The sequence below is a fragment of the Rousettus aegyptiacus genome, unplaced genomic scaffold (genome assembly GCF_014176215.1).
Source record: "Rousettus aegyptiacus isolate mRouAeg1 unplaced genomic scaffold, mRouAeg1.p scaffold_m13_p_16, whole genome shotgun sequence".
Classification (NCBI taxonomy): Eukaryota; Metazoa; Chordata; class Mammalia; order Chiroptera; family Pteropodidae; genus Rousettus; species Rousettus aegyptiacus.
In genome coordinates, this window is record NW_023416291.1 from 26,798,274 (window position 1) to 26,824,457 (window position 26,184).

The window sequence follows — 26,184 nt, forward strand, 5'->3', positions numbered from 1 at the left end:
AGATAATACTCAGTTGTGTGAGCTGTAAAATTTTTAAAAAGTCATTTATAATATATTTTAAACATCAGTGTACTTTCTCCACAGCACTGAACTATGGGATTAAAGATGAGATGGTATCTGATCTTTTGTTTTTTTAATAAAGACTGCTTTTTAGAGCAGTTTTAGGTTCATAGCAAAATTGAGAGGAAGGTACAGAGATTTCCCATACACCCCTTTCCCCCACAGAGGGGTAGCTTCCTCCATTATGAACATCCCCCACCAGAGTGGTACATTTGTTACAGTTGATGAACCTACCTTGATACATCATCACCCAAAGTCCATAGCTTACAGTATCGTTTAAACTTGGTGGTGTACATTCTGTGGGTTTGAACAAATATATAATGACATTTGTTCATCATTATAGTATCTTACAGAGTATTTTCACTACCGTAAAAATCTCCTGTGCTTTGCCTATTCGTTCTTTCCACCAACCCCACTCCCCTGGTAGCCCCTGGCTCCACTGATCTTTTATTGTTTCCACAGTTTTGCCTTTTACAGAATATCATATGATTGAAATCATATAGAATGTAGCCTTTTCAGGTTGTGTTCTTTCAATGAGTAAAAGGCACTTAAGTTTCCTGCATGTCTTTGCATGACTTGGTAGCTCTTTTTTTTTTTTTTTTTTTGGAGCACTGAATGTCCATGTATGTACCAGTAGGTAAATGGGTTGTTTGTTTTCTTATTGTTGAGTTTTAAGAGTTCTTTGTATATTTCGGTTAACAATCCTTTGTGTGTTTATGTATTTTGCAAATAATTTTTCCCAGTCTGTGGCTTGCCTTCTCATTCTCTCAATAGTGCCTTTGACAGAACAAAAGTTTTTAATTTTAATGAAATCTATTTTATATATTCTCTCTTTAACAGATCATGTCTTTGGTGTTCTACTTAAAAAGTCCAAGGTCATTTGGATTTTTTTCTATATTATCTTCTAGGATTTTAGGTCTGTGATAGATTTGGGGTTAATTTTGTGAAGTGTGTAGGGTCTGTGTCTAGATACATTTTTTTCTTGTTTTTGCTTGTGGATGTCCAGTTCCAGCACCATTTATTGTAAAGACTATCTTTTCTCTATTAAATTGCCCATGCTCCTTTGTTAAAGAGTAGTTGACTATATTTGTGTCGTCCGTTTCTGAGTTCTATTCTGTTCCATTGATCGAGGTGTTTGTTCTTTCACCAGTACCACACTGTCTTGATACTGTAGCTTTATAGTAAGGCTTGAAGTCAGGTAGTGTCATTCTTTGAACTTTGTTCTTCTCCTTCAATACTGTGTTAATATGTCCATCTTCTTTTGAACAACATCTATTGATGTAAAAGGAAGTCCAGAAGACCAAATTTATGCTTACTAGATGATAAATAAAGATTGCATTCGATATGTATACTCACCAGAAATTCTTATTTACCGGTTCGAAGAAAAGTTAGAAGTAGGGCAAAGACTTGTCATGTTACTATGATTGTACCTGTAAATGCCATTTCCTTATATTTATTAAAGCTTCAGAATCTTAATTTACGTAATTTAGAGTCTAAATGGCAAGATAAAATGAACACGCATGTGACTATAACAAATGTATTCTCAGTGATATAAATTTTATTAACTTTATATATCAGTTCTTCTATTCTCATTTATGTTGGCATTTTTATAATGAGAGCTCTTATGTGGTTGATAATAATGTGAGCTCATATGTTGTGTGGTTGATGTTCAGACTTTAAGAAGGTTGTACTAAACTTACAGAAATTGCAAAAGCATTTTTCTGAAGTGTAAGATTAAAAAATGTGTTTTTCTTCCCACCAAATGTTGTAGTGGATTAAAACTAAAGTGAGAGAACTAGTATTTAATCTTTAGGAAAGTTTGGTTTTTATCACCATTTTATGAAACATTGTTAATGCAGTGGAAAAGAGTTATTTAGTATTACATGACACATGATTATTTTTACATATGAAGCTGGAGATATTTCTCTTTATCCACTTATATTTTAGTATCTAGCACATTGCCTTGCACTATGACAGTTGAAGAATTAAAGAAAATGACTTGCGGATAGAGTGCATAAACAAACAGTGATTTTAAAAGTACCTTTTAATCTCTTCATGCAAATATACATTTCTCAATGGGTGTTTAAATTCTTTATTACAGTTGGTGGCTAAAGGAGTAAAGAATTCTGATATGTCTCCTTCAGGACAGCATGAAGCAGGTGGCTCTCCATCAAAGCAACAGATGAGATCTGTTATTTCTGTCACCTCAGCTTTGAAAGAAGTGGGTATGGTAAGTTTCCTAAAATTTAGAACGCTTCAAAGTTAAATGATTATTAAACAGATTAAATATAATGAAATTATATTAATGTCTAATGTTTTTTTTTTTTTCCTAGGAAAAAAAATTACTTTTTAAGATTTTTGTGTATGTTTACTCTGAATATTGGAGCCTTGCTGATCTTAAGTTGTATATTTAAGACCACTTGGTACATAAAAATTATTGAAATGATTCTCTCTTTAACTTTAAACTAATATTGAACAAATAAAAAAATATATAGAAATATACTAAAAATCACACAAAGACATTTATATATTCCATCTTTCACAGTCAGCAAAAATGCACTTTTTAAGAAATAATGTTTTTTTGGTACTTAAAGTAATTACATCTACGAATAAAGTCCAAGACATGTTTACATTTATTTTAATTTTGGGGGGCATAACAAATGTTAGTGGACTCAGTATAATCGCACGTAATTCATCAATTATTTCTTTTACCTTCTATTTTTAAATCTTTGTTATGCCAAATGGATAGCAACACATAGTAATGTGGGCAAGTAAATAGTTTAAACTCTGAAGTATGTGTCGGGTATCCATCTAAAATGTGAAAACTTTGCTTTAGGATTAAGAGAAATGGGCTCATGATGTGGAACTTCAGGCTAGAATTCAACAGAAAGAAGGGAAAAAGTCTACGGAATCATATAATATAACACATAACATGATTTTCTCCTTTCCTGGTAATTAATGTCAGTACCTTTTAATTATTGAGTTTCATTAAGTTTTTGCAGACAACCCTGATGTTATTGGTATAACAATTTTTTTACAGCCTTTTTGTTTATTTTGAAAATAAGACTTAGTAGGAAAATACAAGTTTCTTGCTCACTCTCAAGAACTTCATATAGGAAAATATGGTTCTTCTAGTAAGCTTAGTCTCTTTTACTTTTTGAAAATGACTTTCCATGTGCTACGTTGTTCACTTCAGCTTTCAATACCACTGCGTGATTCCCCTTCTGGTACCCAGTCTCACATCTCAAAAAGCTGTTCATCTCTCTGATTGTAGTGACTGCTAATTCCTGACTACTTTACTGGGTAAAATGCTCTTTGTCTCATTTCATGAATTACTTTAAAACCAACCATTATACTCTTTTGTATTTTTCTCAAATAGTACAAAATTGAGATAATCCATGTAACTAAATGATTTTTCTTTATGTGTTTTTTTGACAGGTAGTGCTTATTTAAAATTGAGAATTGCTCTTCCATAGTCTGAGTCTTCCAGTTCTCTTGCTTTCATAACTTTCATAACTACTAATTTATTTTCATATATTTAAAAATTCTAGGTGGTCTAAGATTGCTATGATTTTGCTAATCAGGAAACAAAATTTATATTATTAGTACATGGGACTTCAAATTCATTATTGTTACTTTCTTTGCTTAGAGAGAAAAGCCAATTCTCAATTATGTTTAATAGTATGGCTTAATAAGAATACATATTGTTCATGAAACAAAAGACAGCTTCAAAATAACACAGCCTATATTGAATTACTTTATTCATTAAAAAAAATCAGATGCTACAGAGGAAGACTATATAGTTATATACATGATTGGTAATTTAAAAATATGACAAATAATCGAGAATTGGCCCTTCTACTGTATATTAAGCCTTTTACTTGATTATATTTAACTGTTTCTCACTCCAGATAATGAAGGAAGCGGTGTTGACATTTACAGGAATGAAATAATACACAAGGAGCAATTTAAAGAAAAATAAACATTAGCAAAAATATCACAAATTTTAAGGTAGACTTTTAAAATAACACTATTTCTTACTTTGTAACTATCTGTGTTTAAAGGACAGTTTAACTGGTACCCAGGAACCCACAGAAGAAATGCAAAAGACTAACAGTGCTATTTCGGTAGGTGCAATTTTCATTTTTTTTTTTTTATAATTTTACTTAATCATCATATGCATATTAAAGTGTAATGTTTTAACTGTTTCAGAGTAAGCGAGAAATACTACGTAGATTAAATCAAAATCTTAAAGCTCAAGAAGATGGAAAAGGGAAGCAGTGTCACTCTGATACCTGTGAGGTAATTGTTCATGAAGATGCCAAAGGACATGAAAAAGAAAAGTCAGTTTCATCTGATCGCAAGAAATGGGAGGCGGGAGGTCAGCTCGTGATTCCTCTGGATGAGTCTGCGTGGGATGCATCCTTCTCTGCAACTGACAGTGGGTATAAAAGTGTTCATATCCTATTTTGGCCTAACGCACACGTAAACTTGTATGGGCACTCTGAAAGAAAGAACACTTAGGGGGATTAAAAGAAGCTGGAAGGATTTCATATATGTGTGAAAAACGGGAAAAACTATTCATTCTTAAAAATAGCTAGGATTTTTATTACAAAACTGAAGTGTGAGAGAGGGAACTAATGATACATACATAAGTTGTATTTATTACTTTAACCTTCTCTAATCTGTTATCAGGAATAATTCTTGATGAGAACCACAGTAGTAAACTTTGACTAAATCTCAGGAAGCTTCCATGGGCATTTAGCAGGGATATTGAGAAGATCTCACTTAATGTTTCATTTATTTAGCAACAATTACTGAGTGCCTACTATTTTCTTGCATTTTCCTAGGCATTAGAAATACAACGATGAATGAGCAAAAACATTTGTACTTACAGTCTAAAGAGGCAGGTCTGACCATCAACTAACTAACTAGTTTTAATTTTTTTTTAATAATTTTTTCGATGGGCTATTTTTGTAGAATTCCTTCTTGCATTGGAGAAAAGCCCAAGGATTCCATAGCATTTATTTGTTTACTTATTTAGTAGTTCTTTATTGTGTCCCAATATATGCCACATATTCCTAAGCAGTGAGGATATAATAATTGTTAAGATATAGTCTCTCACCTTAAGGTACTGAGGATTTAGTGGAAAGGGAGGCAAGTAAAGAGGCCATTAATTATAGTTGATAAATAATATGCTAGGGATAATAATAGCTACTGTAAGAATATGTATCAAGGCATAAATCAGTCTTGAAAGAGTCAAGTAAATGATTTCTGGAAAAAGTGATGTGCTGAGGGATAAGAAGTCATCTAAACCAAAAGCCAAGCAGAGTGTTTTAAGCAGAGAATTGCTAGAACCCAAATGTGGAAGAGCAGGCAAAGCAAAGAGAACTGGATATAATTTAGCATGGACAACTAAAGTTCAGAATTCTAAACAAAGAATGGTAAGCAAGAAGCCTTAGAAAAGTAAGCAGGGCAAGATCATGAAGGATGTTATACATTAGCTCTGTCAAACAGTATGAACATACTCTGAGTGCACAGAGGAGTCTTAAAACAGTGTACCCACTTCTGAGTTTCTGGCATGTTGAATTCTTTTTTTTTAAATTAATTCATTTTTTATAAGTAATTTGTTAATGAAATCCAGTAAGTTTCAGCTGTACATTTTAATAGTAAGACATATATGTATATTTATGTTATGTGTTCACCTCCCATAGTTAGATTTATTTCTGTCACCACATATTTCTGACTGGGCAATACTGGAGGGGGAAAATGGCAACTCACCACTGGTTTCATAGTACTTTGAATTTTTGTCATCTTCTCAAATTTGGCTGTTCCTGTTTGCTTCTCAGAGTTCTCAAGTAGTTGCTTCATGCATTTTGTTCAATGGGAGCTTTATTCAATGGGAGACATGGGTTGATGTGTGCTCACTCCATCTTCCTAGGAATTGAAACTGTTAATTATCATTAAAGAGATGCTAAGAAAAATAATCTTTTTGCATTTTCCATGTAGTTACCATTTCTGGTGTTCTTCATTTCTTTGTTTAGATTCACATATCCGTGTAATATCATTTTCTTTCTGAATAAAAGACTTCTTTTAACATTTCTTGCAATGCCGGTGATAGATTCTTTGAACTTTTGTATAATGAAAACTATTTCACCATAATTATTAAAAGATATTTTCTCCAAGTTCTAGGTTGGCAATTTTGTCTTTCAGTGGTTTCAAGATGTTACTCTATTGCCTTCTTACTTGCATTGTTTCTGGCAAGAAATATTATCCTTATCTTTGTTCCTCTCTACATAACACACAGTTTTCCTCTACTTTTATGATTTGTTTTTATCATCGCTTTTGAGCAATTTTTGAAGTGCTTTGTTGTAGTTTTCTTCATTTTTCTTTTCCTTGGGCTTTGTCGAGCATCTTGGATCTGCGGGTTTATAGTTTTCATCAAATTAGAAATTTCTTTGCTAATATTTCTTCAAATATTTTTTCTATGCCTTGTCCCCTTTCTCTCCTTCAGGGACTGTAATTTCATATACATTGAACAGATCGAAGTTGTCCTGTAACTCTAATTTTCTTTTATTTTTTAGATTCTATTTTATTCTGTGTGTTTCTATTGCTCTAGCTTCAAATTCACTTATTTTTTTTTCTGCATTGCCAAATCTATTAATCCCATCCGATCTATATTTCATCTAGATATTGGAGTTTCATCTCTAGAAGTTTGATCTGGACATATATATGTATGTATATATTCATATTCACAAACATATATATATACATATATATATACACACACACCATATCTCTATTTAACTTTTGATTGTATAGTTATGAAAACTTTGTTAATGTCCTTGCCAGAGCACTATTTCACTGAATACTCAGGGCTTCACTCTGCAAATCTCTGGAATTCTCTGGAATTCTTTCTACTTGCCTTGGTCTCCAAGAATCCTAGCTTTAACTCTTGAACTTGGAGAGTTTACTGGACTCTTCTCCTTCTGAGCTGCTGCCTGGAAACTAACTAGACAGCAGGCTGGGACAATCATAGGGATCATCTTGTTTGTTTCTTTCCTATCAGGGATCCATGTTCATCATGACCTCTTATCTAGTGTCTTGAAACTGTCATTTTATATACTTTATTGAATTGTTTGTGGGTTATTTAGGTACTAGCATAACTCTGGTTACCTTATGACATCTTATTCATAATTAGGAAGTCCTTGAGAGCAGTTTTTAGAAGCTCTTATACTAATCTAGACAAAAATTGCTGTGATGACCTTAACTAAGTTACTGAAAAGTAATAAAGAAAAGAGGACATATTTAAGATATACTATGGGACAGACTTATAAGGGCTTTTCGTAAAACTCTCGTCAGAGTTTGTCAAAGGAAGAACTTTGAGAAGAAAATAAGGAACAATCAGAGTTAGGATAGTTGAGTGTGGTGTGGATTTAAAAGGAAGGCGAGAGTACTTTAGGAAGAGAAATGACAAGTTGAAGGCTAAAAAATTAACACTAGTTTTGTCCAGAAAGGGACATTGCGTCCTTGATAAAAGCAATTTCATTAGAGTGCTAGGGGCAGGTGCAGAATTCAGGAATTAAGAAGTGAATGGAAAGTGAAGAGTTAAAAAAAGGGTTTAGAACCTTGTAAGGAAGCTAAGCTTTAAAGGGGAAGAGAGATGTAGGATGTTACTTGGTAGTGATGTAGAGTCAGTTTAGCCTTATAAAAAAGAGACTTGAAAATATTTTATACTAATTAGAAGGACACAGTATATTATGTCACTCTATCATTTAAATAAAAATCCAAAGTCTCTTTCATGGTCTCTGAGGTTCTTCAGTGGTTTTCACTTGCGTATCAACACTATTTATTTCTTTCCAATTACTCACTTCTCACTTCTTGAAACATGCCAAGTGCTTTCTTTTTCATAATGCTCTTCCTCTTCTGTCTTTTCTAAGTTCTTTACATGGCTCCTTTTTTCTTTTCTGTCCCTATTCTTTAACTTTTACCTCATTTTTGAAGTCCTCTTTCTGGCAGAACTCTTGAGTATCAATTCTTTACAACTCCAGATCTTCCGCTTTCATTCTCCCTGAAACTACTTCAGTCAAGCTTTTATTCCCCACTACTTCATGAAGACTGTTCTTTTCAGGGTTAACAAAGACCTTCATGTTGGTAAATTTAAAGGCTAGTTAGTTTAGCTATCCATATTTTATGTATCCATAGCAATTTTATCCACACTCACTACCCCCTTTTTCTTGAAAGTCTTTCTTCACTTTTCCGCACTGTTAGAAGTAAACCTATTCTATTATCATTTTTAAGGAGCTAATCATCTGCTGTAATTATTTTCTTCATTTAAGTATCTTTTGTCTATGTATTCTATGATATAATCTTTTTAAATAAGCTCATTTGACTTGTACTCCTTGTATGTTTCATATCAGGTAACACTGATATTATTCATATAAAGTGGTGATTAAACAGGTAAATATGAGACAAACACAACTGATGTTGTGAGATCTTTTAGTTGTGGAACTGGAGATAATTTAGAGCCAGTGTAACAGGGATAGAAGCAAAGGTAGAGAGATGTATGGAAGTTTTATAGAAGATGAAAAAATCTTTGCCATATTTTCTTTAAAAATAGGAAGAAAGGTCATATGCAGAACAAAAAAACACAAGAATTGAGTAATCTTTTTTCCCCAATTTTATCGAGATATAATTGGCATATATTACTGTATAAGCTTAAGGTGTATAACATAATGGTTTGACTTACATATATTTTAAAATGATTACTGTAATAATTTTTGTTAGTATCCATCTTCTCATATAGATACAATAAAAAGGAAAAAATTTTTTTCCTGTGATGAAAAATTTTAGCATTTACTCTAATTTCTTATATATCATACAGCCTGTTAACTATAATAATGATACTGTACATTACATCTCTAGGACTTATTTATGCTTGTGTCTTTGACTAACTTTCTCCAGATCCCCTTCCCTCGTCCTCTGCTTTTGGTAACCATGAATCTGATCTTTTTTTCTTTGAGTTTTGTTTTTAAGATTTCGTATGTAAGTGAAATCATATAATCTTTGTCTTTCTCTGACTTATTTTACTTAGAATAATGCCCTCATGGTCCATCCACATTGTTTCATATGGCAGGATATCCTTTTTATGGCTGAATAATATTCCTTTTATATATGTACCACAATATCTTTATTCATTTATCCATAAATGGACACTTAGGTTGGTTTTATATCGTGGCTATTATAAATAATGCTGCTGTGAACATGGTAACATAGATATCTTTTCTATATCTTGTCTTCATTTCCCTTGCGTATATTCCCAGAAGTAGAATTACTGGATTATATGGTGGTTCCATTTTAACTTTTTGAAGAATCCCCATACTGTTTCTCATCGTGCCTGTAACAGTTTATCATACCATCAGCAGTGTACAAGGTTCCCTGTTCTCCACATCCTCACCGGCATTTGTTCTCTCTTCTCTTTTTGATGATTGCCATTCTAACAGGTATAAAGTGATATCTCATTGTGGTTTTGATTTGCAATTCCCTAATAATTAGTGGTGTTGAATACCTTTTTTTTTGTTCCTGTTGACCATCTGTATATCTTTGGACAGAGTATCTATTCAGGTTCTTTGCCTGTTTTTTAATTAGATTATTTGTCTTTTTGTCATTGAGTTGTATGAGTTCTTTATACATTTTGTGCATTAACCCCTCACCAAATATATGGTTTGCAAATAATTTGTTCGGTTTTGTAGATTGTTTTCCATTTTGTTGATTGTTAGGAATTAGGTAATTTTGAGTGATCATATAGAACTGTATGAGACAAATACATGAGGATCTATCAGATATCTTATTACCTTATTAAAAGCACTTTCATATGGAAAGTTAACATGAGACTGAGAATACTGTTAAACAAGTAATATTTTAGCTCATGAATTCAAAAATCATGTTTATTAGGTAGGCAGTATTCATGTGATTAAAAATATTACATAGTATAAACAGTGTATAGTTGAAGTTTCTCTCTTACTTTAACACTTAAACCATTTCCTTTTCTGTTACCAGGTAACCACTGATGTTAGTTTGTTTATCCTTCTCGAATTCATTTACGTTGTGTGTGTAATATGTGTGTGTATGTACATAAATAAAGATATGTGTTATTACTCCCTTTATTTTACATTATTTATTATATTTTACATTATTATTCATTTGTTTTACTTATATCTTCTAGGTCTTTTCATCTCACTCCATTAAAAAATTCCCTTGTTCTTTTTTATAGTTGTGTAGTATTCCTTCATGTGATTGATTATACATGATTTACATTTCCCAATAGTATTATGAAAAATTTCAAACATGGCAAAATTGAAATAATTTCACAATGAACACTGTATGCCCTCCATTCATATTCTACCATTAACATTTTACTGTGCTGGTTTGATCACATATCTATTGATCCTTCTGTCTGTCAGTCTATTTATTTTTTAATGCAGTTAAAGTTCATTGCAGACATCGGTACACTTCGCATTAAATACTTTGCAGCATACATATCTTTAAACAGAGTTCAATACTTGTTTAGAAGTTTAAGTACAGAAATCTAAAATGTACATTTGCTGAGTTTTAACCAATGCCTGTACCTACATACTCTAAATCCCTATCAAGATATTAGACCATTACCATCACCCCCAAAAAGTTTCATGCCTCTTCCTGTCATTCTCTGTTTCTGGACTCTTGGAGGCAGCTTTTTCTGAATTTTTTCTTAGATTAAGTTTCTCTGTCCAGATTATTGTTTAAACAGACTCTAACATTTCATATTCTCTTATGTCTACCTTCTTCAGCTCAGCATATGTTTTCTGAGATTCATGTGTTTTGTGGTTATCAATAGTTTGTTCCTTTAAAAAATACTTAAAATTTACTTTGTTGATATTAATAGTCACTTCTACCTATTTTGCTTAGTGTTAGTCTGGTATATCTTTCTCTTTTTTTCCCCCTTGTTAATCTATTTGTATCTTTACATTTAGTTAGGTTTCTTATAGGCAGCATAGTGTTGAGTTTGCTTTTCTAATCTGCTCTTATAACTTCAACTTGGTATGTTTAGACCATTTGCATTTAATATGATTATTAATATGGTTTTATTTAAATATGTCATTTAGCTATTTGTTCTATTGTTTCTTTTGCCCTCCTGTTTTGCTTTCTTTTGGATTATTTTTTATGATTCCATTTTATCTCTTATTGACTTTTTAACTAGCTCTTTGTTCTGTTACATACATCTTTAACTTATTACAATCTGTCATATTGTGATTTATTGCTTTCCACATAAGTGTAAGAATCTTATGACCATATACTTAGATTTGTTCCCTCTCAGTTATGTGCTTTTTTAAAAAAAAATTATGGTATAAATTCTACAATAAAGAGTTTTAAATAATAAACAGTCTTTTTTATCTACCCATGTAGTTACTGTTTCCAGTGGTCTTCATTCTTTTGTGTAAATCAGACTTCCATTTGGTATTATTTATCTTCTCTCTAAAGGATTTCTTTAACATTGCTTATAATACAATCCTGCTGGCAATGAATTCTTTCAGCTTTGTTTGTTTGTTCGTTCATTCATAAAAGTGTTTATTTGCCTTTCTTTTACAGAGGAATTTTTTTCTGGGTGTAAAATTCTAAACTGTCAATTTTTTCTTTTAGTATTTAATGATGTTACTCCAGTGTCTTCTACTTTACATTTCTTGTGATGAGAGTCTCCTGTCATTCTTATTCTTTATTCCTCTGTATATAATGTGTCTTATTTCTTCTCTATGCTCTTTAGATTTTTCCTGTAGGCCTTGGTTTTAGGAAATTTGATAATGATGTAACTTTGTGTCATTTTCTTCATGTTTATTATGCTTGGGTTTTGTGGAGCTCCTTGGATTTGTAAGTATAGAGTTTTTATTAAATTTGGAAAATCGTTTGCCTTTATTTTTTCCAGCTTTTTTCCGTTGGCCCTTCTAGAAGTTCAATATAGATCTTATTAATGTTTTCCTTATCTCTAATTATCATTATTAATCTGTCTGTAGCTTGTTGAACATATAAAATTCAGTTATAATGGCAATTATAAATGTCCCTATCTACTAAGTACATTCTCTCTGTCATTTTGGGGTTGGTTTTGATTGGTTGATTTTTTTTCTCTTTATTGTAAGTCGAATTCTCCTGCTTCTATACATGCTTGGTAACTTTGTTTAGAGGCCAAATGGTGAATTTTATTTTGATGAGTGCTGTATATTTTCGTGTTTCTATAAATATTTTTGAACTTTGTTCTCAGACATAGTTCACTTATAAAATAGCCTAACCCTTTTAAGTCTTGCTTTTAAGCTATGTTAGGTGGAACCAAAACAATGTATACTCTTTGGCTAAATTTTCCCACTTTACTGAGTCAAAAACCTTTTGAGTAATCTACTTGATGCCTAGTGAATTATAAGACTTTCTTTTCTGGCTCTGGGAATAGGGACTATTTCTGATCCTGTGTAAATTCCCAATATTGCTTTCTCTGTTCCTTTTGGGTATTGTTTGTTTGTTTGGTTGTTTGTTTATTTGGGGACTACAGAAATTTCCTCATACATGTGCTGATCAGTATTCAGCGTACGACTGTAAGGGGCTCTTTGCAGTTCTCCCGAATCCTCTCTTTGAGTAGTTTCTACTCTAAAGTACTCTGTCCTGCCAGCACTAGCCACTTTTGCATACCTAGATTTTCAATTCTGTCACCTCTGCTCAGAGACCAGTTCCATCTGGTTTTCCCTCCCTGCATCGAAGGAGATGAAGTCTACATATTTTCATATGGACATTCAGTTTTATAGTTCTTTTTGTTAAAGAGACAAGAGAGTCTCCCTTGCCCCCCATTAGATTGTTTTGGCAGCTTTCACAGACACCAAGTAGCTGTAAATTATAGGTCTATTTCTGGGTTCCTTCCTCTTTTTAACCATCCTTTAAAAAACTAGTTCACTACTGATAATCATTTTGTTTGTATGAACTGAATATTACCTGCTAAATTGCAGTTACTTACTTTCATGGAACTGGTACACAAAAATTTGTATCAGTATTTGGTTACCACTGAAAGGTTATATGACTTATACCCCATAATATTTGAAGTGATAGCCTATCTATTATTGCTCGGTACTTATGTGCTAAATGTATTAGTAACACACATTCTAAAGATTCATACTTTAATAGATAATTTTCTAATTTTTGCTTTCCTAAATTTTATTCTAAAAGTTTACCCAAAATTATTACTATCAAAAGAGTCAGTTGCCTACTTAAGATATGGAAGATAAAATAAAACAAAATTTCTTAAAAATACTTTTGATGCAATCAAGAGATATACTAAACACGAGATGTATGAGGCTGCTGGCAGTGTAATGTGGCATACTGTTTTATAGCAAACTTTTTTTTAATAAGTAGAAATAGTATACTCTAAAATGACAATAAAAAGTATAGTGTAGTAAAAAAAATGCTTTTCTCTACTTTTAATTCACAAGTGCATTTACCTTGGGATTTGTTTTCTCTACATTTAAATTTATAGAAAAATATTAATTTATGGTTTATCTTTTTTTTGTACTCCCCCAAATTATTGCTCAATTATCTTAAGTTTCTTTTTTTCTTTTTCTCAAATAAAAATTTTATAGAAACATAATTTATATTTTTTCTATTTTTATATTCCCTAAAACTAGAGTTTAATTCCAAGTTTTTAGAAAGGCAGTTATATATTTTTATTACTAGTATTAGTTGCTTCTGTTCTATTTTTTATTATTCACTCCCTGAAAGTCTTTTTTAAAGACTCATCATCATCATACGCTTTTGCAACAAAACCTTTTTTTTCTCATGAAGCACTCAGTTGGATAGAAGACCTTGAATCTGCCTTATAATGTAGTATTGTTGTTATGTCATTGAAAATTATATTTTGTATTTTTTTCTTATAGCCCATACAGTAGGAGATGTTATTAAATTAGATTCTGGAGGATCTCCAAGAAGAGTCTGGGGGAAAAGCCCTACAGATTCTGTTCTAAAAATACTTGGAGAAGCTGAACTACAACTTCAAACAGAACAATTGGGAAACACAACCATTAGAAGTGGTAAGGAAAAACTAGTTTTTCTATACTAGAAGTACTATTATATTAAAAATTAAATTGTATTTTTAAGAAATGTCTATTTTAAGGGACTTAGTTATAATAATTTTCCAGCAATATGGCAAATGGTTTTATTTTCTGAGAAATTGTCTCAAATGGTAGTCTTGAGTTTTGATCTGATATAACCTACATGGAATCTAAGAATAAAAGGAAAAGGAAATTTATGTGGGGGAACTGGAAAAGTAGAACAGTCAGAACAGTGTTTTACATGAAGAAGGATATAAGAGCATTGCATTGAGATGAATGGTGTATGTTTTAATGTGGATTCAATAATTAGATTGATTAAAAGACTAAAAGATTTCTGTAGTTAGGCATCACAGACATCATCCCAGAACTGAGGAGGACGAGTTCTTGTGAGGAAAACATTTATGACCCATGAGTGTTGTGGGTCTTGGTATTACAGCTATGCATAAAGAAGAGTGTCTATGTATAAAACAGATATTTTCAGATTTAAGAGCTTATTCAAATGAAGAAGAAGTTGAATATAGTATTTTCTGCCTTGTGTCTAGGCATAAATATGTATATATGTCATTTTTGCACACATTCTCTCTCTCTCCTTGAAGCTTAGAGTGAAACTCATATCCAAAACTCACAGAAAAATAACGTAGTGGATGAGGCTGTTCACATTGTATATAAAGGAATTAGAGAGTTGCTGATAATTAGCCAGTGAAATGGACCTATATGCATGTTACTAAAGTGACAAATGTAGGTTGTTGTTTCCTCATATGGGTGAATTACCCTACCCATTAATCATTGCTGCATTTAAAAACAATTTGAATAAAGAAATATGTATTTATTTGAAAAAAGGGCAAGTACACAAAGCATGATATTTGTAATTAATCTGTTCACACTCTTATGTCTGGAAAATTGTGCAACTGTATGTCATATACTAATAAACAAAAGTAACTTAATATTCTTATATCTCAATTTGAGCCTGTTCTCAGCATGCCCCAGGTTTTATTCAGAAAAAAAAAAAAAATGCCTCTAGGCTAAAATGTTTTCAACAATAATGATAAAAATTTAAGGTTATTTTATAGTCTAAAAGTCCTACATATGTTTATTCCATTAGAACTATGACTTTAAAAATATCAGATTCTGATTTTTCTTACATAAAATTTTTATTGCTTAAATATATGTCATTGGTGTATGATAATACTTAAGCAATGTAAAAGCAGAGCTTTCCTTCTCCATAGATTTGGGAGTGAAAAGTAATTTATTTTATGATTTGTCTTTTTTTTTAATTCAGTTTGCCAACTGCTTATTGAATACTCATCTGTTATGTGTTCTGTTATCTGTTAGGTGGTAAAACTGCAAAGAGTTAAAGATCATCCTTGCTCTCAGAAGAAAGATAAATGAAAATAAATAAGTGATAATATTGCATGAAAAGAGCAAGAATGAAAGTATGCACAAAGTTAAAAGGCCGTACAGAGATGTTTAAGTAGTTTATTTTGGAGTTAAATATTTTCCAGAGTTGTCACTTGCACTCTTTTTAATTTTTTTTCCTAATTCCATGTTCTTAGAAGAATATACTCTGTGCTGGGATTTTAAGACAAAGTCACAGTTTTTAACATCAAGGATATCACATGTGGCAAAGTCTGTGTTAGAAGTGTGTGTGAAATGCTGTGGAGCCACAGTTGAGGAGGCTTTGTGTTATCAGTGCTGTAGTTTCATTAATGACAATGTGGCCCTTTTGGGTCAGGATAAACTGCACAGAGCAAGTGGTTTTGAGCTTGCCAAAGATAAAAGAGCTCATCTGGTAGAAAAGGGAGAGAATGAAATTCGAAGCAATATGCAGTTCTACATATGCAAATACACAAAGGTTACTTAATGTGTATGTGGGAACAGCTACATGTTGTGAAAAAAGAATGGAAATTGGTTCCACTTCTGGTTCCATAACATGCCCAGAAACCATGGACAAGTTCCTCTGATGGACATTCAGTTTCTCCATTTGTAGAATGGAAACACTATTATCAAGGATTGTTTAGTGGATTAAATGACAAACATAATGGACCTGTGATATTCTTTAGTCTTCCAATCCTTACATCAGTATCTTTTTTGTCATTTTATGTGACCTCTAGGGATTTTGTAGATAACTGAGGTAAGTTCTGAGGTAAATCTGTTCTTCCTGGCATCATTTAAAAGTGTGGAGTGTTTCTGAGCAATTAGAAGTAACTAGCAATTACTAGAAACAAACAAAAACAATTAGTTAATAATTTATAAAATACCATTTCACCAAAAGGAAAAAAGAAAGTAAACCTAAACCATATGTTAAACACTCTAGAAATTATTTTGTGTAATTAAAATGAAATTTGGTAGTATATACCTTAATCATTTATTAATTTCTAATGCATAATAGCTTAACTAATAATTAATTACCTGCTGTAAGAATACAATTTTTGTACTTTGCTCTAAATTCTGTTATAGGTGAAATTCAAGTCACTTTAAAAACAGCATGATTTCTCATTTTTATTATTTCAGATATTTCTTCTGAAGGAGAGAAGTACAAACCCTTAATCGCTGGAGAAGAAAAAGTAAAATGTGTTTCACTTGAAATGAACCCATCAGTTACTCTTGATTCTTCTGCCGAGACAAACAGTCCAAAGTTGAGTGAGGGATCTCCACAGATGTCATTGAAACCAGAAGGAAATTTAGAAGGTATGTTTTAGTGGGTTAAAATTGGCCGTATTTAATTTAGTAATACTTTAATTTTTTCTTTATAAACAAATCATCAATGTTTCGGTGATTCATCTCAAATTAGGTTCATTATTTTTATGCTTTTAGTAACTGGTCTTTTTTTTTTTTAATTGTCATGCAACTAATCACCCCGAAACTTAGTGTTACAATAACAGTCATTTTATTATATCGCATGATGCTGCGTGTCAGGAATTGAGTCAAGGCTTGACTAATGTGATTTTTAAAAATCTGTGTGCTTTTGTCTCTGGGATAGGTTGGTGGGATTCAGCTGGCTGCCAGGCTGGTCTGATGGGTCCAACATGGCTTAAATAGCTGAGCGAAACCTGGGCACCTCTCCCTCTTCATGTAGTCTGCAGGCCTTTCTATACACGCTTTCCAGCAAGTAGTCCGATTTCTTATATGGTGGCCCAGGGTTCACAGATACCTAGGTAAAAGCTGATTGTACTCTTAAAAGCCAGTCTCAGAATTGGCACAGTATCACTTCTGTCATACTTCATTGGTCAAAGCATAGGCAGCTTTGATTCACAGGGAAGAAAAACAGACTCCAACTTTCAGAGTGTTTAAAATCTGTAGCCATCTGAATTCTGCCATAGTCTGCCATTTAACCAAAAATCATTTTCATTCCTCCCACATGAAAAATACCACTTCTAAAAGCCTCATCTTATTATGACATTGGCTCAAAGTCTAAAGATGTTATCAAAGTCAGGCCCATGTAGAGATGAGTTTCCTTGGGTACAGTTCTTTGAGTATAGTTTCTCTCAATCTGAAGACCTAAAAGTAAAAAAGTTACTTGCCTTTCATATACCTAACATATAATGGTGAAACAGGAATAGAGACTCCTTTTCAAAAACAAGGAAAATGAGAAATAAATAGCAGTCATTGGTTCATAGAAATTCTGAAGTGTAGCCAGGAGTAGCATTGTCTGCTTGCTTCTCTTGCATCAAGAGCTGGTGTCTTCAAGGGCTATGCTCTTCTGAACTGAGTCTTTTTCTGATGGTACTTCTGCAAGTAGAATTTTCTTAATAATTTTGTGGATTTTTTAAGAATGTATTAATATTCACTACATTTGACAAAACCACTCTGTTTTGTTTTATTTGGAGCCTGGCTTTTCTCTACCTTGTTAGTTGCTTATGAAGATGCTGTGAAACAATGCACTTGAGATTCATAGAAATCCTTTTGTCCATCAAAGAGAGTCTGTCAGACATGCCTTTAAATCTCCCTGTGCCATCATAGAATGTCTGTGGCCACGCCCTTGATTCATGTTTCTCCTAAGACCACATTTTACTGCTCTAACTTTCATGTGTGTCTTGAGGCCATGTCTTTTCTTTTGAAGCTTTTGTTGACTAGAAGGAATTACCTTGGACTTTATTTTCTAAATTCTCCTTATAAACTAAACAGTTTTTCCTTCAATTAATCTCTCGCTCTCTTCTGGTATCAGTGGCCCCTAGAAGATGCTAGCTGGCACTTTCAACATCCTTCTTAGCTCCCTAGCTAGATCACTAGATCTATTAAGTACATTTTTTATAGTCTTTTTTTTCACAGGTACTGACTTTCTGTGAGTACATAACAAGTATCACCTTTTCTCCAGTCTCCAATAACTTTTTTTCCACTGGCCAGTCTCACCTAAACTCTCCTTGAAGCCCTTTCAACTTTTGCCTGCTATCCAGTTCTAAAACCAGTTTACAGGCTTTTGTTATGTCAGCACCCTGTTTTCAGGTATGAAATTCAGCTTCTGTTATCTTTGATGCAAAACAACTTACTCCCATAAATTGGTGCCTTAAAATAACTATTTTATTTTATCTACACTTTTTTGGGTTAGGAATTGGAAAGATTCTTCTCTTCTATGTGGCATCATCTGGTGTCACTCGTTGGTATTCAGCTCTCTACTGACCTTACCCGGAGGATGCGAGATGATGTCTCTCCCATGTATGATATCTTCATTGGGCTCAGCTGGGTCTGTTCAGCTGGATTCCTTTCCTTCATTTCAGTGTCATGGCCTCGCCATGTGGTCTTTCCAGGATAGTAAAACTTTTTTCATGTTGGCTTTGGCTTCCAGATTCCAAGGTGGAAGCTGCCAGTTCCTTTAAAGGCTAGATCTGGAACCGGCATAGCAATATTTCAACTGTACCCAGTCGATCAAGGCAATCACAATGCTGGCCCATATTTAAGGGGACAGATGAAAGGAATGTCAGAGATCTTGCTATATGTGTGATCATCTTTAATTCACCACAGTAGCTTTAGTCTTATTCATTAGAATCATAGTAGGTATTGTGAGCCGTTTCTTAAAAAACAAAACAAAAACAAAAACAAAAACCCTGTTTGGCATATAATAGAAGCTTGATAGCCTAGTGCAGGAGTCAGCAAACTCTTTCTACGAAGAGCTATATGGTAAATATTTTGACTTTGTAGAAAATAAAGTCACAAATATAGTTTGGAGAAAGTCTCATATTGATATGGCTAATGTCTACAGAACAAATACTCATTAAAAAATAAATAAAAAAGGATTTTCCCCCAAGTGCTTACCTTGTATGAGTGACCAAAAATATTATATGAATAAAAGATAAAAACTTTGTATAATATCAGTTATCTTCTAAATAGGACAGCTAATTGGAAACTTAAAATATGGAAGGAAAAGTTATCTGGATATTAGGAAAAAAGAGGGGGTGATGATAGCTTAAACAAGATAGTATTGATCTCTGAATTGGAGAGGAAAAAGAAAAGTTTTACAAATGAAGAAAAGCTCTTCTCATCACTGTTTACTTTCAGAAAATATCAACCAGGTAAAAAATGAGCCACTGCTAGAATAGAGGTGGTACCCTGGCTATTAATTAGTTGATGGTCTAGGGAAATAGATTTTGTGTGCTTCAATGATGTTATCAATATCATTGTAAAAGTCTGGGTATAGGATTCTTTTTTCATTTTGCGTTGAAAGATAGATTTTGATGATTGAGCTTTCCTGTAAGTTACTAATCAGTGATATTACAGTCTTTTCTCTCATAATTATAACCACAGATACTGTTATTCCCAAAACTAATTTTTATACCTTCTTAAATGCAATTTACATATTATTGAAATATTAAGGAAAATTTTATATACTAATGAATAGTTAACACAATAACAAGGTTAAGGATCTAAAGATAAAACATTTAATTTTTTTTGTTATAATTAATATATTAGCCTAAAACCAGGTAACGGTAATTTATAAAAAATGTATTCAGTTTTCTATAAATGAATTTTGCTTTGAGACATGTTTTTGTTATGTGTTTGCCTTTCAGAACGTGATAACTTGGAAACAGAAGTTTTACAAGACTCAAGTGGAGCAAAAAAAGGTGGTAGCTTGCCTTGCATGGTTATGGATGTGTGGATTAATGAGATAAAAGAAACAAAAGAAACGGAGTACGTTACCACTTTTTCCTTACATGTCAAAACCTGGGTCCCTTTTTGTAATACCTTTTTAATAAATACTGTAATAAATTAATATTGTACTATATCCTATTACTGTAATATCTTATGAAATAATTTTTAAGTAGATATTACATTCATATGGTTCAGAAATCAAGAACTATAACAAGACATACAGAAAAAGTCTTTCCTACTTTTGTCCCCATTCAACAAATTCCTACTTTCTTCTCCTTCCAGATATTTTTAATATGTACACAAGCAAAAGCAAATATACTGTTCACCTTCCTTTTAAATAAAGTCATTAGTATAATGTGCACCATATTTCCCACCATTTTACTTTTAGTCAGTAATTTTGGAATTCTTTTATATTAATACAAAGAGAACTTTTTTATAGCTACTTAGTAGTCCATTAGATGGATATACCTTTTTATTAAGGTCATTTTGCATGTATATAAGGATATATAGGATAGATACATGGAAGTATAATGACTGGGTCAATTGCATTTTCATAAATTGTAATTGTAAATCATTTATTGTTCTCCCCTGGGGTTATACTGATTTATGCTTTCAGAAAGAATATATGAAATCTCCTATTTTCCCCACAGTCTTGTCAAACTTATTTTCAAAGTTTTGATTTTTGCCAATCTGATAGGTAAAAAAATACTATCTCTTTGTAGGGTCTTAGTTTATCTCTTATTATTGGTAAAATTTAACACATCTTTTTAAATTTAAGTTTTCTATTTCCTTTTTTGTGAGTTCTCTGTTTATATGGAAATATGTCCAAAATGTTGAATAATTAATGAAACAAAATTAAATAAAAAAGCATTTTCATATATTAGAATAACACTATGGTAATTCTATGTAGAAATTACTATATATATACTAAGGTACATATATATGTATGTAAATTTAAAGAAAAAATATGGTCAGATGTGTACCAAACTGATGATGTCAAAGGCAACTGGGATTTGGAAGGTTAGGGGACTCCTAAAAGAAACAGTAGTTTTTTTAATTGAAGTAAAATTTATATAACATAAAATTTATCATTTTAACTATGTTAAAGTGTACTTTGCTTTCTTAATAATGTATCCTGACTATTAATTCCATATAAGTTCATATAGATTTTTATTTTTTAAACAGCTTCCTGATATTTTATAGTATTACAATGTCATAATTGTTTTATAGCCTCTGCTATTAAGGGGCATTTTGATTGCTTAAAGTAGTTATTCTCAAACATTAGCAAGCAGTAGAATTACTTTGGGATTCATTGAAGTAAATTGCTTGTCCTTGTCCCCCAAAGTTTCTGATTAATGGGCTAGAGTGGGGCTTGAGAACTTGCTTTCTAACAAGTTTCTGTGTGTCGCTGATGTCTAGGGGCCAATCTTTGGGAACCACTGTTGTAAGAAATAGTGAGTCTGGTTGTTGTGAATGATTATGATCGTTGAAGATCTGAACGGGGTAAAAAATACATTGTGCTTATGAAAGAAAGTGTGTGTGTGTGTGTGTGTGCGTGTGTGTGTGTGTGTGTGTGTGTAAGAAAAATATTTGAGAGTGCTTTTATTTCTATTAAACTATGTATTGTTGTTTTACTGCTTTATCTATCTGGCAGATTGGATGATAGGATTACTAGTCAGCAAAATGAAGATTCTGAAGATGGATTTCTGAGAAATCTGGAACAACTTAGTGAAGTTCACATAGGTAAGCATTATCATATTGGTCTAATTACCTTCTAGAAGTGTGTTAACACTAACCTGTTTAACTTGGACAATATATTAACAGAGAGCATTCCTAATCAGTTGCCTCAATCAATTGAAAAATGTCATAGGCATAGAGCACTGAACTCTGCATCTTCAGCCTGGATTGTTCGGCAATGTGCACAATAAAACTTTTAGGTCAGTTCTTTAAATGTTTGAAATGAGAAGAATCACTTGCCAAAGCTAAACTAATGTACTAAGGACATTAAATAAGTTGCCCTCTAGTATTAATTAAAATATAAGACATATACTCTTTTCTATCTAACCTATAAGGAACCAAGATAAACTGAAACTAAAATGATATCCGAATAGTATTTTTCACAGCTCCTTGCATTTGTGTGTATATTTTACAACTACCAATGTAATTGGACATATATAATAAATTATATCTGCTTTCTGAAAATAAAACAGTATATTCTGTTAGAGATTATTTATAAAATAATGTAATTATATACAGCAGGTCCTCTAATAACGTCATTTTGTTCAACATCATAAGAACTTAGTCTTGTTTATGAAAATTAGCCTATTGTGAAGTTGGTTTTGTTATAATGTTACAATAAAGTAACAGAACCTATTGACATTAAGTGAGGACTTTATAAAATTTATTTTGTGTTTCTGAGAGATATGTAATTTTTTGCTAAAATTTGTGTTAAATGCTGTGCTTTTACAATATAACTTAGAACTTTCTTCCAGTACTATATAGACTTATATAATTTTTGCTTTGTGTCACAGAACCTGAAATAGATGATTCTCAGCACTCTAATAAATGTGAAACAGACAAATCTGTACAACCGGAACCATTTTTCCATAAAGTGGTTCATTCCAAACACTTGAATGTAGTCTCTCAAATTCAGTCAATTCTGTGTTCACCAGAAGAAGCCTTGATACTTCGATCTCACTCTGATTCACCACCAAAAATTAAAAACAAGAATTCCTTGCTGATTGGACTTTCAACTGGTCTTTTTGATGCAAATAACCCAAAGGCAAGTATACTCCTCTCATAGAAAATGTTATCCATTTGATAACATTTTTACTGCTTTTCTTTGATAAACCCCAAAATATTGAGTTTTAAACCCTTAAAAATACAAATGTAACACAAACACATCAAAACCATTTTTAAAAAAACAACAAAAAAATCCTCCATTTTCTCTTCTGAGGTACTGAGAACAATTAGGACAAAGACTGTTCCTTTGGCTCCCTGTTCTGGAAATTTTTTTTTGGAATTTTTTTATAAGCCTTCTTTTATTGAACAAACAACCCCTCTTACACTCTCATATGCTATCTCCCTTTCGCAGTACCCAGCTAAGCTTAAGCAATACATCTTAAATGGATAGAAATACTGTATTGCCTAATTTGTAGAAAGACTAATATGTATTTTCTGGTAAAAGTTTTTCAAACCTCTTTTTTCACTTGCTATTTTAAAAGTATGTAACCAATTTTTTTTATTAAGAAGTTAGAACATTATCTCTATAGAAAATTTAAAAATACAAATAAAGAAATCACATATCATGCGTTATATTACTTTTCATATATGTGATTTTTACACATATATAATTTTTTACCAAAATAGGATGTATACATACTGTTACCTGTTTTTCTGTGTAGTATGTATTATAGAATTACTACAAATAATATTACTACAAAAATAGTATTTTGTCATATTTTCAAATATTCTGTCACATCATCTTTAATGACCACAAATTGTTTATTCTGCTATATTATATTTATTAAATTATATTTTTCTATTGTTGGGACTTTAGATTTCAGTTTTTCATATGGTTATTAACTATATCTCTATATTTGTACATATTCACAATTATTTCCATAAAACAAATTTCTGTAAGTGAAATTCAAAAAGTTACCTATTGCCTAATTTCCCTTCAAGAAACAGTGTATAGTTCCATTAATAGTATGTGAGAGGCCTAAATAGCACCAGCTATTATCATTTACTTAAAAATTGTATATTTAATGAATGAGTAATGGTGTTAATTTTTTTTAAATTTCTATTTCTGTATTTACCACTGTGGTAGGACTTTTTTTTATATATTTGTCTGTATATGAATGAATTGCCTGAATTCTTTTTCCTCGGCTATTTTTTAAATATGTCATTTTGATTTTCAATTTAATTTTCCAATTAAATAAGTTTTTATTGTGTGGAATATTTCTTATGTTTATCTTTAATGTAGACATTGCTAAATTCTCTAACTTATCTAAGAGTAGTTACACTTTCAAAGATATAAACTTGGTGTATTCTTCGTGGGACAGACAAGGACTGTCATATAATTCATGTACTTTCTTATGTAGTAAAGGTGTACAGCTGTTTTTAGCCCAGAGATTTTAAAAAACTTGTTGTTTCTAAAATTAATACTCATTGCATAATAAATCTGATTATTCGATTTTGTTTCATGACCTTAGTTTCATCTTATTAGTTCTATGAAAGCACTTAACTTTGGAGGTAAGCACAGCAAAGCAGATTTCATGTAAAGCGAAGGGCAAGAAAAAATACTAGAAAATCAAAGCAATTGGTGACCATTTCCGGCAAGGACAGAAAACCATACTGCCTATTCCATAAATCTCTGAAATATGAATGTTTATCACTGGGCCAAAATAATAAATAATCATTGTTTAGAATGGTGACCTTGAATTGTGAACAAAAGGTAAAAGTTATTTGTAAGCATTCATATAATCAATCTCGTTATGAAAAATGGAATAATTTAACCTCTTACAAAGATTTTTGTTAAAAGTTTTTTTGAAAATAATGTGAAGTTATACTGCTTGTGTTATTTTTTTCAATTAAAGGAAATCCATCTTAACTTTTGTCATTCTAACATGTATCATCAACTTCTTTCTTTGTGGGGAATCATTTCCTCAACATACATGTTCTAGTAAGCCCCATCATAAGTAGCAAACTTCCCTTGAGCACATGTTCTTCTCTAGCTACCACCCTATTTCTCTGATCCCTTTTACAAACAAACATCTTGAATATGTCTCCACTTTTTTTCACTTCCACTTTTGCAGTCTCCACTTTTATTCACTTCCCAGTACATTCCAATATGGTTTTCAGCCTACTCCTTGACTAAAATTGCTCTTGTCAAAATCATCGATTACCGGTATGTTATCGGATTGCCTATACCTTTTTCTCTCACCTTTCTTGACTTTCCTTGTTTCAACAGAATTGATATATACCTTTTAAAATCATTGTATCTGTTGGCTTCCTTTATGTCATAATTTCATAGTTTTCCTCTGCACTCATTAGTCAGTCACTCTTCAGTTTTCTAGTTGGCAGCTGCTAATACTAACAAATCTCCTTAAAAGAATGCGTATTCTTCTCTCATTGGGTGAAGTGCTCTATAAATGTCAAGAAATAAATCAAATTGGTTGATAGTGTTGTTCAAGTCTATCTTTACTGGTTTTTTTTAGTCTACTTTAACAGTTGCTGAGAAAAGAAGAATGAAAATTTTAACCATACTTGTATATTTATTTCTACTTTGAATTGTGTCAAATTTTGTTTTATGTATTTTGAAGTTCTGATATTGAGTGTATAAAATTTAATATTGTTTTGTGTTCCAGATAAATGGATACATTTATTGTTATGAAGGTTCCTCTTTAATAATGTTACTCAAGTCCTCTATATCCTTACTGATTTTTTTTTTATCAATTGCTGAGGAATTTCCAGTCAGTTGAATGTAAATTAATAATCTTTATGTCTTCTAGATGAATTAACCTCTCTATAATTATGAAATGATTCATTTTTTCCTGTTCAGGAATCTATATAGCCGTTCTAGCCTTTTTATGCTTAACGTTTATATAGTATGTATTTTTACATCCTTTACTTTCAAACTTATTATAATTTTGATACATTGAGGTAAACTTATTATTTTCCTATTTGTTTTCTGTTTGTCTCATCACTTTTGTATTTTACTTTTATTCTCTTCTTTTGGGTTGAATACTTTTAGTATTTATATTTTATCTCTACTATTTGCTTACAATGTAGACTTTAGAAAAATATTTAGCAGTCATTCTCAGTTTTCAAGGTCCATCTTTGGCTTATCACAGTCTCTCTTCAAATATTATACCAATTTACATATAAAAACCTTACAACAGTATACTTCGATTTCCACTCT

At 31.7% G+C, this 26,184-nt stretch overlaps 1 protein-coding gene across 5 annotated transcripts in view; it reads left to right on the forward strand.

Annotated features, from left to right (window-relative positions):
- NEK1 (NIMA related kinase 1) overlaps positions 1–26,184 on the forward strand; it is a 125,366-nt gene that overhangs the window by 84,895 nt on the left and 14,287 nt on the right. For 4 of the 5 annotated variants that reach the window (XM_036233608.1, XM_016148191.2, XM_016148193.2 and 1 more), the window contains 8 exons: positions 2,162–2,290; positions 4,125–4,187; positions 4,273–4,501; positions 14,004–14,156; positions 16,689–16,865; positions 20,180–20,300; positions 21,916–22,004; positions 22,793–23,043. In XM_036233608.1, the coding sequence (XP_036089501.1) occupies positions 2,162–2,290; positions 4,125–4,187; positions 4,273–4,501; positions 14,004–14,156; positions 16,689–16,865; positions 20,180–20,300; positions 21,916–22,004; positions 22,793–23,043 (1,212 nt within the window). The remainder of the gene's footprint in view (positions 1–2,161; positions 2,291–4,124; positions 4,188–4,272; positions 4,502–14,003; positions 14,157–16,688; positions 16,866–20,179; positions 20,301–21,915; positions 22,005–22,792; positions 23,044–26,184) is intronic. The other variant, XM_036233609.1, reaches the window with a different exon arrangement.